The sequence below is a fragment of the Taudactylus pleione genome, unplaced genomic scaffold (assembly GCF_031769625.1).
Source record: "Taudactylus pleione unplaced genomic scaffold, aTauple2 ptg000129l, whole genome shotgun sequence".
NCBI classification, from domain to species: domain Eukaryota; kingdom Metazoa; phylum Chordata; class Amphibia; order Anura; family Myobatrachidae; genus Taudactylus; species Taudactylus pleione.
In genome coordinates this window covers 15,760,498-15,780,162 of record NW_028284531.1, presented here as the reverse complement: position 1 = coordinate 15,780,162, position 19,665 = coordinate 15,760,498, and the positions used below count along the sequence as shown (strand labels likewise).

General features: G+C 44.1%; 1 protein-coding gene across 2 annotated transcripts in view; it reads right to left on the bottom strand.

The window, feature by feature from the left end:
- Positions 1–379: 379 nt before the first annotated feature.
- Positions 380–19,665, bottom strand: part of CKMT1A (creatine kinase, mitochondrial 1A) — a 46,530-nt gene continuing 27,244 nt past the window's right edge. For both annotated transcript variants that reach the window (XM_088472889.1, XM_088472888.1), the window contains exons 6-10: positions 10,547–10,632; positions 9,856–9,979; positions 5,193–5,327; positions 2,982–3,107; positions 380–737 (exon numbers count right to left, since the gene is read on the bottom strand). In XM_088472889.1, the coding sequence (XP_088329015.1) occupies positions 621–737; positions 2,982–3,107; positions 5,193–5,327; positions 9,856–9,979; positions 10,547–10,632 (588 nt within the window). In that variant the 3' untranslated portion in view covers positions 380–620. The remainder of the gene's footprint in view (positions 738–2,981; positions 3,108–5,192; positions 5,328–9,855; positions 9,980–10,546; positions 10,633–19,665) is intronic.

The window sequence follows — 19,665 nt, the reverse complement described above, 5'->3', positions numbered from 1 at the left end:
CTGTGCCAGAAAGAGCATTGGCGCCCCTCTCATTTTTCAAAGGGACATAATGCACCCAATTAAGGGTCATGGCTTCATGAGGAAGGGCCAGGGAAGAGATAGGAGAGGCCAGGAGATGCTGGGGATGAAATAAGAGGAAGCTACAAGCAAGAATGTTAATAAACAGAAATTTGACAGGCCCAAACAGCGCCCCCTGACCTGTGGTGCCCTGTGCAATGGCACCGGCTGCACTACCCTAGCTACAGCCCTGTCTTACACATACTTCATAAGACATGACCATGGTATCTAGTACACATTTGGTATAAAAAGTAAATGAAAGCTCTGTAAAACATATTTACTATAACACTGGCTTTGACTAGTATAAATAAGAAAGACAGGATAGGACAGCAGTGAGCTTTATTTAGATGGTAACAATAAGCTGTTCATAAGAATGGACAGTCACAATATGATGGAACTGTTATACAACATAGAGGCTGAATGTTGCACCAGACTGCCTTATTCATTACAGTAAGATTACAATGTGTTAATGATGCATTAGTGTATACACTAATGCATTACTAACAGACAGTGCGTACACATACTGCACACCACGCTGCTTTTAGGTGAGGTATAGCTTTGGATTAGTGCTTGAACTGAGCCACGGGTGAAGGAATACGGATATCTTGCCCCCTCTCCAGTCTCTTCTCACAGTCAATCAGATAGTTCACTCCATCAATGACCAGCTGCACCAGTTCCACCTGCAGGGATTACAAGGGGATTAGGAGAGGGCCCCACTGCTGTAAGAGGACTGGTGAGACACTTTTGGCTCACAAATCAGCTTTCTGTACAAAGCTTATTGTGACCTGAAGGTGACACTGTAAATACGCACACGATTAGTGTAGTGTGAGGCCACAGCTTCCCAGGCACTTGTCACAGAACACTTTAAACCAGTTTTAATTTAAAGAAAATGACTGTTAAAGGTATTCTCTTAAATATAAATTACAAAATAATGCTGGGTAGACACTGGCAGATATGTCTGCGTCGGCCAGTGTGTACTAGCGATATGTCTGCGAATGACGTCGTTCACAGACAAATCGTGTCAGCTGTGCTGCAGATATATTGGGGCATCATGCTGTGTGTTTGAGCGGTAAGCGGAGGCTGCGGGGAGGGGATCGTGACACGCCCGCCAGCCAGCAGAACCCGCCAGCAGAACAACCATCATCTACATGTACAGTATATCTGTAAGGTGCGTACCCAGCATAAGAGAAGATGAGGTATATTACTTAAATGTATGTTTTGATTTTAAATACATAAACCCTTGTGCTGAAAGCCTTTGTTTACAGGAGTCTGCCAAGCAGCAATTTTATTCCTCAGCTTTTCTGGTGGGTGAGCTCCTGTGTGCTGCTGGCTTTACAATGCGAGCACTGCCATGCACTATATGTGTAGAATGTAAATATGTACTCATATGCACTAGATAAGTGCAAACTGCACAGCTCTGACTGGCTTCATGCTGTGTGTTTACTACATAGGGAATGTCTAACGTACTTAATTGTGCCATGACCTGACACTGTTATATTTAGATTACTCAAAAGAAATGTACCAAGAAAAATAGCAAATTTTCATACATATGCAGAGTCAGAACTATGGGAGACAATGGAGGCGCCTGCCGCCGGGCTCCAGCACCAAAGGGGCATCTTCTCCATTGCACACAATACAGTACATTCACCCCACTTAAGGCTGTAACTATGGGCCTGATTCAGACCCGCCCGCAAGCGGGTCGATGGTGGCCCAGTGCGCATGCGCGGCGTGTGCGAGCCCCGGAGCGAGCGCAAATAGCTCTCTCCGGGACTCACTACAAAAGGGACGGCTGTCGATGTTGATCGACAGCTCGCCCCATTTTGTAGGCATGACGGGGGGGTGGCTTCACAAACGGAGGCGTTCCCATGCGAAAGCCTGCCGTTTGTGGGCGGCCCCACTGACATCACCAGTGATGTAAGTGGGAGAGCTTCCGGCTCTGTTAGAGCCAGAAGCTCTCTGGGGCTTGCGGCCACGAGACCCTACCACAAGAGTCTCGTTGCAAGCCCAATGGTCGCGATGGTCTTGACCATCGCAACCATCATCATGGCCGCTCGCAATAGCTGTGGGTGGTAACCCACAGCTATGCGAGCGGCCAAGAGGCCGCAACTAAAAAAACCTGCGCCCGCCCTGATTCAGAGCGAGCGCTCACTTTTTGCGAGTGCCTCTGAATCAGGCCCTATGTACCTGGAGTGTACCGTCATGCCCAATACATGGCACCTCTTCCCGGCACCTGAGAAGCCACTATACACTAGTGGAGAGCTCATTGTCAGACCATCAGCTGCCTCTTCCACCTATCTATAGTCTGTCCCTACTCATTGGTGTTGCTGCTACTCAGCAGCTTCTTTTGTCAGTGTGACACGTCCGGTGCCCCCCTTCACCCATAGCTCTTTGTCTCACTCCTCCATGGCATGCCTATATTCTGTGTGCAACTGCGGGTGTATCTGCTTGCAAAATGCTAATTACAGTATCAGCGGCTGTGACGGGGGGCACTAAATTATAACTTGCCTCCGGGCATTTAGGAAGAACTTACGCCACTGTGCAGAGTTATACTTATCTCAAGATGCACACACGGGATGGGTATGAGATGCCTGCGCATGGGATCCCGGCGGTAGAATCCCGACAGGGTCTGTATGACTTGCATTTGTGGAAACTTTCCAATGTCCTTACTAAACTTTCCCTAGGTGAGAACGACTCTTCCATTCCCCATTCTGCCTCTCCGGTCTTAGTGTAGGTGCAATCAGAATGCATTTGACGTTTCATTCTTTAGTATAAGCGAGCTCATTTCTCAGCCTGCGCGGTGCAAATTCATGCAAGCTATGTTATGCAAATAAGGGTGTGTTATATATTACATAAATGGGCGTGTGTTCAATCGAATGCATCAGTCTATATTAGTGCATTCGTGCAGTTTGTTTCCAAATTTATACCTCAGATTTTCCCAAGCGGTCCAAGTTTGAGATATCGAATGTGCTGCCAACAGCCTTAGTGTCCACTCCTCCTGTTCCTCTTTTCTGTAGACGGAGGTTTTCAAGGATCTTAGGAAAGCGTGGATCCTAAAGACACACAAGTTTAGCTCTCAGATAGCTCACAGTATATATACAATACAATGTCCTACAACAAATGAATAACAGCAAATTGATGCTAATCAATGGAATAATATCCCAAATTGTAACAAATGCTATCAATCAGAATTTAAAGTATACTAATAATCAGAATGTATCTGATTAGGAATATACAGTTAACTATAGCTTATGTTTTCAAGAGAGGTCTACCGACTACAGTGTGAGGTGTACCATCAGCCTTGTACTATAGTGTGAGATCTACCATCATCCTTGTGTGAGGTGTACCATCAGCCTTGTACTATAGTGTGAGGTGTACCATCAGCCTTGTACTATAGTGTGAGATCTACCATCATCCTTGTGTGAGGTGTACCATCAGCCTTGTACTATAGTGTGAGGTGTACCATCAGCCTTGTACTATAGTGTGAGATGTACCATCAGCCTTGCACTATAGTGTGAGGTGTACCATCAACCTTGTACTATAGTGTGAGGTGTACCATCAGCCTTGCACTATAGTGTGAGGTGTACCATCAGCCTTGTACTATAGTGTGAGGTGTACCATCAGCCTTGTACTATAGTGTGAGATGTACCATCAGCCTTGCACTATAGTGTGAGGTGTACCATCAACCTTGTACTATAGTGTGAGGTGTACCATCAGCCTTGCACTATAGTGTGAGGTGTACCATCAGCCTTGCACTATAGTGTGAGGTGTGCCATCAGCCTTGTACGATAGTGTGAGGTCTAGTATCAGCCATGTACTATAGGGTGAGGTGTACCATCAGCCTTATACTATAGTGTGAGGTGTGCCATCAGCCTTGCACTATAGTGTGAGGTGTACCATCAGCCTTGCACTATAGTGTGAGGTGTACCATCAGTCTTGTACTATAGTGTGAGGTGTGCCATCAGCTTTGTACTATAGTGTTAAGCATGGCATCAGCCTTGTACTATAGTGCAAAGTCTACATCAACCTTGTACTATAGTGTGAGGTGTACCATCAGCCTTGTACTATAGTGTGAGATGTACCATCAGCCTTGTACTATAGTGTGAGGTGTACCATCAGCCTTGTGTGAGGTGTACCATCAGCCTTGTACTATAGTGTGAGGTGTACCATCAGCCTTGCACTATAGTGTGAGGTGTACCATCAGCCTTGCACTATAGTGTGAGTTGTGCCATCAGCTTTGTACTATAGTGTTAAGCATGGCATCAGCCTTGTACTATAGTGTACCATCAGCCTTGTACTATAGTGTCATGTGTACCATCAGCCTTGTACTATAGTGTGAGGTTTACCATCAGCCTTGTACTATAGTGTGAGGTCTAGTATCAGTCGTGTACTATAGTGTGAGGTGTCCCATCAGCCTTGTTCTATAGTGTGAGGTGTACCATCGGCCTTGTACGATAGTGTGAGGTCTAGTATCAGCCATGTACTATAGGGTGAGGTGTACCATCAGCCTTATACTATAGTGTGAGGTGTACCATCAGCCTTGTACTATAGTGTGAGGTGTACCATCAGCCTTGTACGATAGTGTGAGGTCTACCATCAGCCTTGTATCACTGTATAGTATGAGGCCTACAGGTAAGATTCTTCTCCAGCATGTATGCCAATAATCATAGTGTAAGTACTGCATTACATCTTTCTTGTACCTCCACTTCTTATAAGCTGTCGTTTAGAAACCTGGCCAATGTCAAAAGTAGTTCTTTGCATTTACTCAGTTCTATCAGTTTACTTTTTTTTAAAAAAGTTCCAGTATATTGACTGTCAGTGAAAGGTGAAGAGGTTCATCTCTTACAAACTACTTGTTTTAGTTGACTTGACTTACAGTATAAGCAATGTTACAGATTCACATGAAGTAGAATAGAGAATTGTAGACCACAAGTGATACCATATGTATTAGAAAAAGGGAAAGCAGCAGAGTTTCCTATAATAGACACACAGCAAATTAAAAGATAAACATACAAGTCTCATGCACAGCTCTCATGATCTAATAACATTGTGCACTGTGCATTGCGTGTAACCCATTTGTCAGGATGATAGGAATGAGTGAGTCGATGAATAAATAAAGCAATGTGAAACCAGCTTACCTTGCTCAGCAGAGGTAGTTTAATGTGCACTCCAGCTCTGAGGCCAGTCCCCAGGTTAGATGGACAAGTGAGGATATATCCCAACCTCTCGTTCCACATGAACTCCCAGCCCTTCTCTTGGATTAATCTCTCAACCTACAGGGTGCAGGATCCCATATGGGAAGGATATTTACATTAGAACAACCTTAAACAAGAACAAACTCTGGTATTGGCAGATACTTTATGTAGATGCAAGAAAGGATTGGACATATGTCCTAGCAAAACAAGGATACTGCCATTACCAATTGTGTATCAAAGTCTGATGTAGTATATGCATATATTTAGTAAGGAAGTAGCAAGGAATATTCCCCTCTTATACTCAATTTTGCTTTTCTGTTGGTTTTCCTCTAAGTGAACTGACCAGTATGTCTTTTGTTATGTGTAAACAGTATAATACAAGGGCACAAACTATTTAAAATTAGGTACAAAACAATCAGTTCCCCCTAGGAGGTGAATTGTAATATACAGTAGGTGTATGTACTGTATGTATTCCTTTCAGTATGGCACATGATAATAATGCGTTGTCATATGGGGTGGCACCCTGCTACCAGTCACAAAAATGCTCTATAGAACATTAAAGACTGTTTAGATGTAATTATTAATGAGGAGACCATGTTCAGTTTTATACCAGAGAACCACAAGTGGAAGAGACGCTGTCAGTTTGGCAAAAAATGTAAATTCTGCCAGTAATCTGGAGCTGATGTAGTGAACTGAGGGCCTGATTCATTAGGGAGCACTAATGCAATTACACACAGATCTGCTGCGAAATATGCTAATATCTGCAACTGCTCACCCAGCATAGAGATGCCCACTACCACTTTAGCACATCCAGAATTCCTTGCAGTCCTGCGTATACATCGGTAACATCGGTAACATCAGACCCTCATGAAGACTTACAGCAGGTCTGACCTTACTCAGAAATGACAACTGTTGTCGCACGCAGTGAGTACTCAGGCTGTGTATGCCATCACAGTGGCTAATTTATGCATGCCCGGGAAATGACGTTCAAATGGACAGGCACGTCTGCGTTTCTCCAACCACTCCCCCATCACCACCCTATACGCTGACGACCTGTCATTCACTCTGCGATGGCTTTGTATCTGCGTAAGTGATCGCAGTGTGATCACAATGCTAACTCATGCACGAGCCCTGCGGTGCATACGCATGCGCAGTACGCACCATCGGCCATTCTGCATATGCTGTTGGAGTTGCGATCTGTGATGAATCAGGCCCAGAGATCGGTATATTGTACAAGCCTTGGAGACATAGGTAATAGACTGAAAAAGATATGAGCGTAACTGAAGGTGTATAGGTAGTCACAGAGTACGACTGACCACAAGGAACAATGGGCCTGATTCAGAGCCGGACGCTATTTGCGCTCGCTCGTCAAGAAAATAGGGGTGGCTATTCAAATGAACCGTTCGCTGTTTGCGGTCTGTTCACGCCTCTAGGTCTGAACGAGCGTACAAAACTTGCGGTCGTTTTTTGGGAAACTACGCCCCCTGGCCGCTTGCATCCTACGTCATGTCCGCTATTTATTAGATTAATCGAGTACATCGACCAGGGTATGAACTGCTCGCTATTCTTGTGGTTGGTTTTTGCTACCACAATTTTGCGAGCAGTTCTGGCTATAAAATAACCCAGTGACGTGGTCAATGACGCTGCTGTTTTAAATATGCACACCCATAAAACGCCCGTTTTGACCTTTAAGCACGCCTGCGTTCGGATCTCCACTCCCCGTTTTCAAGCACCTTCCCCCGTTACCACCCACATACGCCTCTTTCTGTCACTCAAATTATCAGGCATTCGCTATTTTGCGAGCACATGAATTTCGGCCGCACTGAGTGGTTCGTGCATGCGTATTACGATCCATACGCAGTTGGGCAAACATCGCTCGGAGCGAACGAGCAGCCACTTGCGTCCGGCTCTGAATCAGGGCCAATGACTTATCCAGGATATTCTGTGTGGGAAGGATTTTGTGACTACTTTCTTGTGAGATTAATAAGAGCAGGCAAAGAAAAAATCATCCAAAATGGCTTTCATTTGGTACCTCATGGCAGTGACCCCCTGTGAGAGCTATTTGCCTCCTGTCAAGTACTGAGAAAGAGATTTGCCTAAATTGCATTGATAGAGAAGCAGGGGCCCATTTATGATTTAGGTGCCCCAATCAATTCACTTTCCACAAATGCAATGTTTTATGTCCTGCAAATAAATAGACACATGTTACTGTGCTTTATTTTGTTGGATTTATGGTTCTGTCTCTGGAGAAACACATGCGGTAAGAGTGAAAACGTCACTGCGCGGTCCTGTCTAACATTAATTTAGGACCCCTCATTGTTTTATCTTTCTAATGTGCTACTCGCTCTACTCTCATTTATTCCCTATATTAATAAGAGTGAGGGTACTTCGGGGCTGTCTTTATGACGTGTGTCACTAATGTGCATTTATATCAATGTATTTATTAGACTCATGATATGAAACTTAAATGCGCTTTCCTGTATGAGGGCTTCCTGTATAAAGGGCTTTCCTGTATAAGGGGCTTTAATGTATAAGGGGCTTTCCTGTATAAGGGTCTGTCCTGTATAAGGGTCTGTCCTGTATAAGGGGCTTTCCTGTATAAGGGCTTTCCTGTATAAGGGGCTTTCCTGTATAAAGGGCTTTCCTGTATAAGGGGCTTTAATGTATAAGGGGCTTTCCTGTATAAGGGTCTGTCCTGTATAAGGGGCTTTCCTGTATAATGGCTTTCCTGTATAAGGGGCTTTCCTGTACAAAGGGCTTTAATGTATAAGGGGCTTTCCTGTATAAGGGCTTTCCTGTATAAGGGGCTTTCCTGCATAAAGGGCTTTAATGTATAAGGGGCTTTCCTGTATAAGGGCTTTCCTGTATAAGGGGCTTTCCTGTATGAGGGCTTCCTGTATAAAGGGCTTTAATGTATAAGGGGCTTTCCTGTATAATGGCTTTCCTGTATAAGGGGCTTTAATGTATAAGGGGCTTTAATGTATAAGGGGCTTTCCTGTATAAGGGTCTGTCCTGTATAAGGGTCTGTCCTGTATAAGGGGCTTTTCTGTATAAGGGCTTTCCTGTATAAGGGGCATTCCTGTACAAGGGGATTTTCTGTATAAGGGCTTTCCTGTATAAGGGCTTTCCTGTATAAGGGGCATTCCTGTACAAGGGGCTTTTCTGTATAAGGGCTTTCCTGTATAAGGGGCTTTTCTGTATAAGGGCTTTCCTGTATAAGGGGCTTTCCTGTATGAGGGCTTCCTGCATAAAGGGCTTTAATGTATAAGGGGCTTTCCAGTATAAGGGCTTTCCTGTATAAGGGGCTTTAATGTATAAGGGGCTTTCCTGTATAAGGGTCTGTCCTGTATAAGGGTCTGTCCTGTATAAGGGGCTTTTCTGTATAAGGGCTTTCCTGTATAAGGGGCTTTCCTGTATAAAGGGCTTTTCTGTATAAGGGGCTTTCCTGTATAAGGGCTTTCCTGTATAAGGGGCATTCCTGTACAAGGGGATTTTCTGTATAAGGGCTTTCCTGTATAAGGGCTTCCTGTATAAAGGGCTTTAATGTATAAGGGGCTTTCCTGTATAATGGCTTTCCTGTATAAGGGGCTTTAATGTATAAGGGGTTTTAATGTATAAGGGGCTTTCCTGTATAAGGGTCTGTCCTGTACAAGGGTCTGTCCTGTATAAGGGGCTTTTCTGTATAAGGGCTTTCCTGTATAAGGGGCATTCCTGTACAAGGGGATTTTCTGTATAAGGGCTTTCCTGTATAAGGGCTTTCCTGTATAAGGGGCATTCCTGTACAAGGGGCTTTTCTGTATAAGGGCTTTCCTGTATAAGGGGCTTTTCTGTATAAGGGCTTTCCTGTATAAGGGGCTTTCCTGTATGAGGGCTTCCTGCATAAAGGGCTTTAATGTATAAGGGGCTTTCCTGTATAAGGGCTTTCCTGTATAAGGGGCTTTAATGTATAAGGGGCTTTCCTGTATAAGGGTCTGTCCTGTATAAGGGTCTGTCCTGTATAAGGGGCTTTTCTGTATAAGGGCTTTCCTCTATAAGGGGCAATCCTGTACAAGGGGATTTTCTGTATAAGGGCTTTCCTGTATAAGGGCTTTCCTGTATAAGGGGCATTCCTGTACAAGGGGCTTTTCTGTATAAGGGCTTTCCTGTATAAGGGGCTTTTCTGTATAAGGGCTTTACTGTATAAGGGGCATTCCTGTATAAGGGGCTTTACTGCATAAAAGGCTCCAAGTAATAGTCAAGTCCTTTTCATTCCATGAAGCTTTATGACCATCCTCTAATCATCCAACACCCTGTAACACTTAAATCTAATTTAGATGTCTCACACTGTAACATGAAGTTGTGTATGCGAATGTAGGTGCAATACAAGAAGGACAGGTATTCCCAGCCCTCATTCAGCAATGAGCAAAGTCGTCCACTCCACTTCTCCTATTGGAAGCTGCACAGATTTGTACCCACTGCAGATACCTCCACCGCTACATGCTGTTTCTAAAAGGATCTGCCCAAAAATAGGCAGATTACATTACAACAGATCATTTGCGCGATTTACCAGTGTTAGAAATTAGCTTTATTATGCTAAGCTCTAGTTAAGCCTAATATTCTCCCTTACCTCCTTCAGGCCTCTGCAAAACAGCTCAAACACTCTCTTCATGTTCCCTCCTTTCTCCATAGAGATGACCCTGGTGTGATCCTCTTCATTTATCCAGATGAGGAAGGTCTTCTCGTTGTTGTGCCTGGAGAAACGGGCAGTAAGCGACTTTATCCAGGGCTATTAGTTAGATATATAAAAGGATTGGAAAAATGAAACTGCAAATTGCTGTACATAAAAGAGCTACTAATAAAATTCACAAATATATGCAAATAAGATCCCATACAGCACTTAAGACATTTGATATTGTATTAACATAAGTCTGCAGTTGGATGTGAGATATTATTCTTGTTAATAGCAATTTGGGATTTTTAGTAGGGTTTATTTCATATAAAACAGGTTGTATTGTATGTGTACTGGACTTTTGATAACAATTTGAAATCATAATGGAATGAGGAGAACATGGTCAATCCCACTTCTGTCCAACGATAGCTTAATGGCACCAAGTATATTAGCATGCCTAACAGCCAATAGTCTCCCTCTGTTTCTCCCTGTCACCAATCAGGAACGTGACTGTGCGACAGGGGCTAGTTGGAGGTATGTAGCAGGATTATCTCTTCTGCTAAGGCCTTGAATAGGCTAATAATAGCCTGTACTAAACAGGAGAGGACACGTCCCAGAGTGCAAAGCTTACTCCAGTGTCTGCACTTACCAGATTCCACGCGCATCAGGCCAGTCACGTGCCATGCCCGCTGATGTCAGTAATGGTGACACAGGCTTGTCAAAGAGGAAATGATCCTAGAATATAAAATCACTGGGTGTAAGGTCCAAGGAATTTACTCCATGTGAAACACTCAGCATCCATTATCTACAGCAGTGGTTCTCAAACTCGGGGCCTGATGCAGACCCGGTCGCAAGCGCTGAGCTCTCACAACCGCGTCGATGGTGGTTCAGAGCGCATACGCACGACAGAGCCAGCTCCGTCGTGCGCATGCGTGAGACCCGGATAGTGACGGGCAATACGTCGCTCTGGGTCTCGCACCAAAGGGGGAATGCTGTTGATGTTGAGTGACAGCACGCCCCCTTTGGTGGGCGGGCCGGAGGGGTGGCTTCCCAGACGGAGAATGCCTACCGTTTGGGGGCGGCCCCACTGACATTACAAGTGATGTCAGTGGGAGAGCTTTCAGCTCTGTTTGAGCCGAAAGCTCTCTGGGGCTTGCGGTGTGGGTGGCAACACACAGCAATGCGAGCGGCCAGGATGCCGCTCCATCAAAAAAAAAAAAGACGCCCTGATTCAGAGCAAGCGCTCTGTTAGAGCGTCCGGCTCTGAATCAGGGCCTCGGTCCTCAGGATCCCACACAGTTCACATTTTGCATGTCACCTAGCAGGTGCAGTCATTACTCACTGACACATTTTAAAAGTTCCACAGGTGGAGCTAATTATTTCACTTGTGATGCGGTGAGGAGACCTGGAAAACATGCACTGTTTGGGGTCCTGAGGACCGAGTTTGAGAACCTGTGATCTACAGTATACCAATGCTGAACCAGGAACATAAATATATTAAAGACATTATCAAATGGATATATTTATACATCAACTTAAAAGAAACACACATACATTGTATAAAAGGATGTCAATTAATTATATGTATGATTAATGTAAAATATCTCACCTTCCCCCCAAATATGATACTTAGCCTAGCAATATATCTTTAGTAACTACTTTCTAACACATAGGTCACTCTGCAAATATGCATAGGTACTAACCTAATAGGAGTGCCTATATGGGAATGACAGTTCAGTAATTTACAGTTTAATTGTTTTAATGGTTGTAAACTTCAGGGACATGCAGTCAGGGTAGCAGGGGAGGCAGAGCTGTCATACTCCTAAGATTTGATCTAAAAATGATTAGAATAATACAAAGAAGATATTTATAACTTATAAACATTGTTTTGTTTTTTGTAATCATTTTTATAGTTAACACTCAGTAGCTTTGTGGAGCTCCCTGGTACTGCAGGGAGACAAGAGATGAGGCAGCAAAAGCTCAGCCTCGCTTCTGTATAGTCAGGCACTGCTTGCAGAGCTGGGGCGAGTCAAGACCACGGGCAGTAAGTTGCACAGAAAGAGAGCTAATAGAGGCATGCCTCTGAGTATGGGGAGGCGTGCCTTGAGCATTGATGGACACCTTGGATGTGTCATGTGACCAGGAATTGCACTGCAGTGTTTAGAGATCAGAGCTCAGCAGCAAGAGAAGACACAGTGATGCAGGTAGGAGAATCAATAGACACTGAATCTTAGTGTAGTGATTGGAGTTACAGTGAGTAGGAGAAAGCACATGAAAGAAGAATTTCCCTGAGACCATACAAGTATTAAGCACATTAATGACCGTGGACCTGAGTCAGAGCTGGACGGATGTAGAACATCGGGCTGGTGTTAGGGGCGTGCTGGTGTCAGGCATTGTGGAAATACGCAATTCCACTGACACTAGTGGCCAAATTCCACTGGACATTCTGAGCAACCATAGCGTCCGGTGGTGCAAATATTTGCTCACCGCTACGATTTAGAGCTGCAGCCGGTGGGCGTCTCATTAGACAGCAGCTAACGTTGTTAAAATATTCTACTGCATCAGCCGGCAGAATTTGTATTAACACACCCACCGGAGCCTTTGCAGCTGCCTGCAACTGTGTACACAAACGCAGCAATGGACGTAGATCCTGAAAACATTGACTCCTTGAGTGAGTCTATGGTCAGAATTTGCCCGTGTGCGCAATGCGGCTGTGACTTCTGCGCAGACCGCCGATAATTGCTCAACTGCGTAGCGTCAGCATAGCATCCAACTCTGAATCAGCCCCTATGTTATTGTTTTGTTTGTAATGCTAAACAATGAATAAATCTTGAATTGGTGAAAATAATTTTAGAGCCACCTACTGTATGCTGTTCATGGGTTGGACTCAGAAGAGGCCGCGGCTGTGTCTATTGGAGGTCACCCATCTGCAACTATATGCAAATGCCGCTACAAAGACCTTCCCCGGTGTACATCCGTGCGTGCGAATGTTCAGGAACCGAGACGCCCACTGTCAGGGCTTTATTCAGAGACGGCCGCACGGTCTACGACCGCACGGCCGCCTCGATGTTTGTCTAGTGCGCATGCGCACGAGGGAGCCGGCTCCTTCGTGCGCATGCGTGAGACCCGCTACGACCGACAGCGCCGGTCGTAGCGGGTCTCTTTCCAAAGGGGGCGAGCTGTCGATGTTGATTGACAGCTCGCCCCGTTTGGAAGGCGGCCGGGGGGGGTGGCAGCCCAAACGGAGGCGTTCCCATGGAAACGCCTGCCGTTTGGGGGAGGCCCCACTGACATCACTAGTGATGTCAGTGGAGAGCTTCCGGCTCTGACAGAGCCAGAAGCTCTCCGGGGCTTACGACAAGTGAGACCCTACCCTAGGGTCTCGTCGTAAGCCCCGATGGTTGCGATAGTCACTGACCATTGCGACCATCACCCTAGCGGTCGTTAGAGCTGTGGGTGTTAACCCACAGCCTAACGACCGAAACAGAGGCGGAAGGTCAGGATGCAAGCGGCCGCCCAGTTTCTGAGCGACCGCTTGCATCCTCCGACCGCCTCTGAATGAGGGCCTCAGTGTCTGTATATGCTGTAATACTGACTGGTGCGTTCTTAGATACCACCATCGATACATGCACCAGCCCTATGCCATGTGCAGTTTCTCCATCCCTTTATGACCTATTATGTGAGCAGTCCAGAGTCTCTGTGCGCAGCCACTTTCACTGACACACCCATGACGTTCCCATAACACACCCATAAGGCAGACCATCTCCATGCACACACTATGCACCTCTATGTAACACTCACTACACTTCTCCCTGGGTGCGCTTTAAACTAGAACTGCAACTCTGCACGGACACAATTGGGATGATGCGTGGTGACACTTAGACGCATGCGCAGTGGCTGAAAGTGGCTCCACTACATCCGACAGACAGTGAGTACCCCACTGAGTCTGGTCCTAAATGTCATTTATAAATTTTAAAGTGGAAAATTGCAGCACAAATGTTCTTTGTGAAGTCCGGGACCTAATTTTGCACAAGAGCATCTCATTTTGTGGGGAGTTCATGGATTTACGAGGCTGGATGGTAGAGTATGTACTGGGATGCAGAAGTAAAGCACTGTCTAATGCACACACAGTAGGGGCTGATTCTGAATTGGACGCTGCAGTGCCCGAGACTGTGTAATTTGCCGGTACTGCTTCTGCGACCATATGCAAATACTGCTCCCAGCCTTTCACTGGTGTACATCCATGCATCTGTATGTGCAAGGTGTGAGGCGCCCACTCTGAGCATCATCAGACACTCAATACCGATTAGTGTGTCCTTGCACCAGCCACAATCTGAGTGCAGATTCTCCATTAGAGCATGGCCTCCAATATGAGAGATTAGGGGCCAAATGTAATAGGGTGAGAGTTTAGAAAATGTGAGAGTTTAGCAGTAAATTCTCACAGTATTACATTGGCCGAGTTGGATTGTCAAAATGGGAAAACATCTGGATGAGAGTTTAAATCGTGAGAAGTTTTTAAGTCTAAAAAACATGTGAGTTTGCTCTGTTCTCGGACATTGGCCGAGTTTCAAAAGTATGAGTTTACTCTCACATTTTCTAAACTCTCATCCTATTACATTTGGCTCTGTGTGTCTGAATTTGCAACCACTACACCGAGACACCCATAACATGCCCATAACACAGACCATCTCTGTGTGATCACTAAGGGGCCTATTCATCAACACTAAAATAAAATTTTTAAGGACCTTTTCCTTAAATAACGTTATTTTAGTATTCATGAAGAGACTTAACACAGGAGATATCACTGATATCTCCTTGCTAAGTCCCCCTGAGTTAATTTCCACACTCCCCATACATTAGTATGGGGATATGGAAATTATGGTATTCATCAAATTCCGAAAATTATGTATTTTCGGAATTTGATGGAGTTACTATTCGCCACTGTGAGGTGGCGTATAGTTGGTAACACTTACCTGTGTCAGCGTGGGCAGATCCCCCCGCGTCTCCCTCCAGCGCTCTGGTCTCTCCTCTGGCTCCATCTGCTATGCTGTCATGTGTTCTCCCAGCAGAACACAATAAAGTTTAGAAAAAAACAAACATGACAGCATAGCAGACGGAGCCGGAGGCTGCTGCGCGGGCAGGTAAGTGCTGGACACGGGGGAGGTGAGCGGGGGAGGGACACAAACTTACCGCATCTGTAGGCAGTGCTGCGCATGCGCTGGTTTTACAGATGTAACAGCGCATGCGCAGCACTGCTTCCAGCTGCGATAAATTAGTGTAGAGAGTAATAATTATATATTTATTGAAAAGCTGTCATCGCAAAAATGACAGCTTTTCGGAATAGATAGTTATAGGGAGGAGGAACGATGAATTCCTCCGTTAATTAGGTAGAACTCCATTCGAGTTCTAAACCTAATTACCTCCAGAGAAAGTTTAGTTATGATGAATAGGCCCCACTGTCACCTGCCTGGAACACCAATACATTTTCAAGACATTCTGAGACAGTGCGTCTCCCGTGCTTCTCATCCGCAACTGCGACTCTGCGCACAGAATCTTGATGCATGTGCAGTGCAACACGAAAGTATGCACAGAAGATAAAAATCACTCAACTGCACCCGACATATAGCAGAGCTTACAGCCTTTCTGCCGATCTACGTCTAACCTCTATATTTACGAAGACCAAAAAATTTATAATGACAAAAGTGTAATATGCTCTATACAGTATGTATAAAGACGGTGAACTTGTAAATAAATAAAGAGGTTTGTCCTATAGCGGAAGTAGGTTAGACTTTCCTGTGTGTTCCCATCCTGTGTCTTTTCATGGCTGTTTCTGCAAACAGACAAAACTGTGCTCAGAAAGCTCTTATGAGGTTTCAAAGATCATGAAGCTTGTAATATCCTTATAGAACAAATAGGGACACGTGCGTACGTAAATAAGAGTTGCTGCAAGTATTGTAGTTTGCAAATTAATTAATCTGATTCAGATCTTCTTTCCTTTACAGACATTAAACAATGCCCACATTGAATATATTTCCCTGCTGACATAGACCTATTAGTTTTACAATGTCTGTACGACTGACCTTTAACTGAAACTTTCTCAGTCCTACTCACTAACTACACTTCTGACTCCTGTCACAGTCCTGATTCCCAAGGTCAGATAATTACATAGTGGTGAAAAGAGAAAACTGTAGTAATCAGAGCTTCAGGACTATGTTGGAGTAGATAAATACTGTCCATAGTCTTAAATATTACAGATGAAACTAGATTAACAGAATGAGCAGCAGGTGATTTATACAGTATTTTACAGTAGATGGCTCCAAATGAAAACATCAGATGGCTTTATGGATTGAGCTGTCGCATTATCACATTACTAGTAGAGTGCAGATTGCAGCAGAAGACAGTCAATGATCATCAAAAATAATGTCTGTCTCTCTCTCTCTCTCTCTCTCTCTCTCTCTCTCTCTCCTCTCTTCCTCTGCTCGCTATATCCTTCCGTCTAAGCTCTTGGAAATTCCAGAAATAGGTTTATGGTAAACAACATCCTTTGCAATAAACAATACTACAAATCAATTATTATTGAACTTCGGTCAATTTGACCAGTCACCAGCTAATTCTGTTCCTTCATATTACCTCACCACCTTATTAGGTTTCAGCCTGGAAATATCGCCTCTATTCTATCTAGAAGGTTTAGCGTGATTTGGTGTACCTGATCCTTCCATTCCTTTAGCAATTTGCAATTCTTTTTTAATCTTCCCTACCATTTTAATTATCGTATACTTTAATATTTTATTCTGCTCTGTTCTATTTTTACATTGTTTTTCTGTGTAGTCGGTTCTCCAATGTTTTTTTTTTTTTTTTTATAAATTACTGAGGGGGGAATTTAATCATACCCGATAATTTTTCAGGTACAAAAAAAATGGATTTTTCCTTTTTTTTTTTTAACTTCGGGCAATTCAATTACAGTCCATTTTTTCAGCAGAAAAATTATCTGTTTTCGGGTGAATACACATAGAATCTGTGATAAATTCACGGACCTATGTGTGTTTTCGCGGGCGGCTTTCCGAAAACAGGCTAATTGTATGGGATTTTTTTTCAGAGCCTGCATGTCCCGAAAAAGATCTCCAATATGCGCTGCAGGCGGCCACGCTTTGAGGCTAATTGGATAGCCTTAGGGGATCAATTGCGCATGGTAATTTACAGCGGCTAATTGAATTCACCCGTAAATGTTTATTTCTTGGGATACATCAATTAATCTTTGGTCTTCAGTTAGACTCTTAAAAGGTTTCTATAGTACTCCCACAACCTATTTGTTGAAAAGCTACACAAAGCTTTCCAGGTTTACTACTGACAAGTTATCAAAAACTATACTTCAATATCACAGCCCTCACCCGAAAGAAGACACATGTCATGTTTGGCCACCAATAGTAGGGTCTGTCTAACAATTAAATGAGCTATTTCTGAGGCTTGGTTACCTTTCTTTATTGGAAGAAGTAGGGTCAGTCTTACTTAGCTCAATAAACGTGGAAAACACCATCTATACAGTTTCTTCACTAGAAAAAACTACTCTGTACTATAAAGACTCAGATCTGTATAGGAATTACATGTCTTCCTTATCCCCTGCATTAAGGGGGTCCAGGCTGGATCCCACCCCTCCTGCCCTCACCCCAGATGTCTAAGCTCTTTGCTCTGCTTACTTGCCCAAGTCCACAGCCTTCCTATCCCTCTGCCCCCCCTTTCCCACACCTTCCCCTGTTCCTTTACTCCCCCACTATTCCACCATATGAAGATAAGTCAATGGTTTATATTGTTGGATTACTTACTGATTTGCTCTGTCATTGTGTACCATTTATATGTTAATTCTACAGTATATTTGTTTGTTCTATTCATTTGACTTTCTTAATAAAACATAGTGTATGCAAAAAAAAAAATTATATTCTATTGGTGACAGATAACTTGGCTGCTGAACTGGCCTCTGACAAAGTGAGACAAACCTCTTAAACGAAGACTTCATCCAGCCACTATTTTCACGTTTCATATAAATCTCCAGTTTTCATTTTGCAGTGGGATTAATTCTATGGATAGTTAGATGGGCGCAGTTCTTTTCTTGGTTTGATTTTCCTGTCACTTACTGCCCTATACCTAAAATGTTACAGCTGATGCTCTTTCCCAGTTCTTCCAATCCCTGGAGTGAGAAGCCCAGCAAGAGATTTTTTTCCCGACCCATGACAAAAACATCCATCAGTGCTTTAAATGTCCCTGTTAAATGTATATTTGTTGCTTAGAATCTTCTTCTCTGGATTTTTGCTTGGGACCTCAACTCCAGCTTTCCATAGAGACATGAAGAAATCAGTGTAACTCCCAGAAGATATTGGTGACCTGATTTTATACAGTGATGGTATGGATTTTGTCTCAGCGTTTCCCATTCAAGCCCAAAATAAGCTCCCTATGGTTTCCTACTGCCTCTACTCCCCCCAATTATGTGGAGCTACGTTTTATGGCCCTTACCATCGATCTTCCCCCCAGTCATGTGGGTGACGGGAATCATTTGTCTAAAATGTCTCACTTTGTTCAGCTCAAGTTTTGCAAACAGATCTCTTCTGAGAACTCTCTTTATTAAAGACATTTTCAGAAGCCAATTTGTTTCCGTGTTCATACTCTCAGCCAGCACTCTCTGATATGCCAGTTCTATGCAGGAATGGTATACAATAATTGCCTTGCCAGTCTGTAAGGAAGGTTTCCTAATTTCCTGGATCAGATGTGGTTGCTACCTTGTCCAGGTAAGCACATAGGTACAGCCAATCAGTGAGTAGTCCTAAATACAGACAATAAGTGAGGACAGAGATACATCTAGTATCCAGAGGTATGATATCAATTATGGAAACAGGTTATGTTGTTTTCTAGAGCCTCTTACATATATGATGTCATATTCTATACCAGGTGTACACAAATGATATGCTGTATATCATTAATGTACTGTCACAAAGCTATTTATTTATTCAAGACAATATGATTTTACTGTGACTGCCAATCCATTTACCATAGGACCCATTTTGTCTAAAGCCAGCCTGAGGACATCCCAACATGTGGCACCATTTAGATAATTGGAGAATAAAGACATAGCACATGCTAGCCAATGATAATGATCGTGCTCTGATCCCTCTGGGAAGCTATGACTCTTGATTTTTTTTGTCAACATAGAGACTTATTTATGAGGAGAGCACATGCCTAGGCCTCCTGACAATGAGCAGACTGACTCCCTGACTCGGGTTTGCAGTTTTGAATCATGCTGGAAGATATTCTGCTGCTACTGCACTGTGTAGACTAGTCATCCTCATTTCTGAGCACTATAGTACAGACGAGTGGTTCTCAAACTCGGTCCTCAGGACACCACACAGGTCATGTTTTCCAGGTCACCCAGCAGGGGCACAGATGTATTCATTACTCACTGACACATTTTAAAAGATCCACAGGTGGAGCTAATTATTTCACTTGTGATTCTGTGAGGAGACCTGGAATACTGAGTTTGAAAACCTGTGGTATAGACTGTATAACCCAGAGCCGGCCCTAGCCAAATAAGTGCCCTAGGCAAGATTATTGGTGGTGCCCCCCTCCCTGTGGGATCTTGAAAAGTGATGTGGCCTCACCCAGCACAGCACCCCCTTATCCCAGCACAGTACAATGTCAGCACCCACCCTCACCCACCATCCCTATCCCAGCAGAGCACCCCTCTCCCAGCAGTGAGCACCACAGAACCCAGGCCCTCTCCCA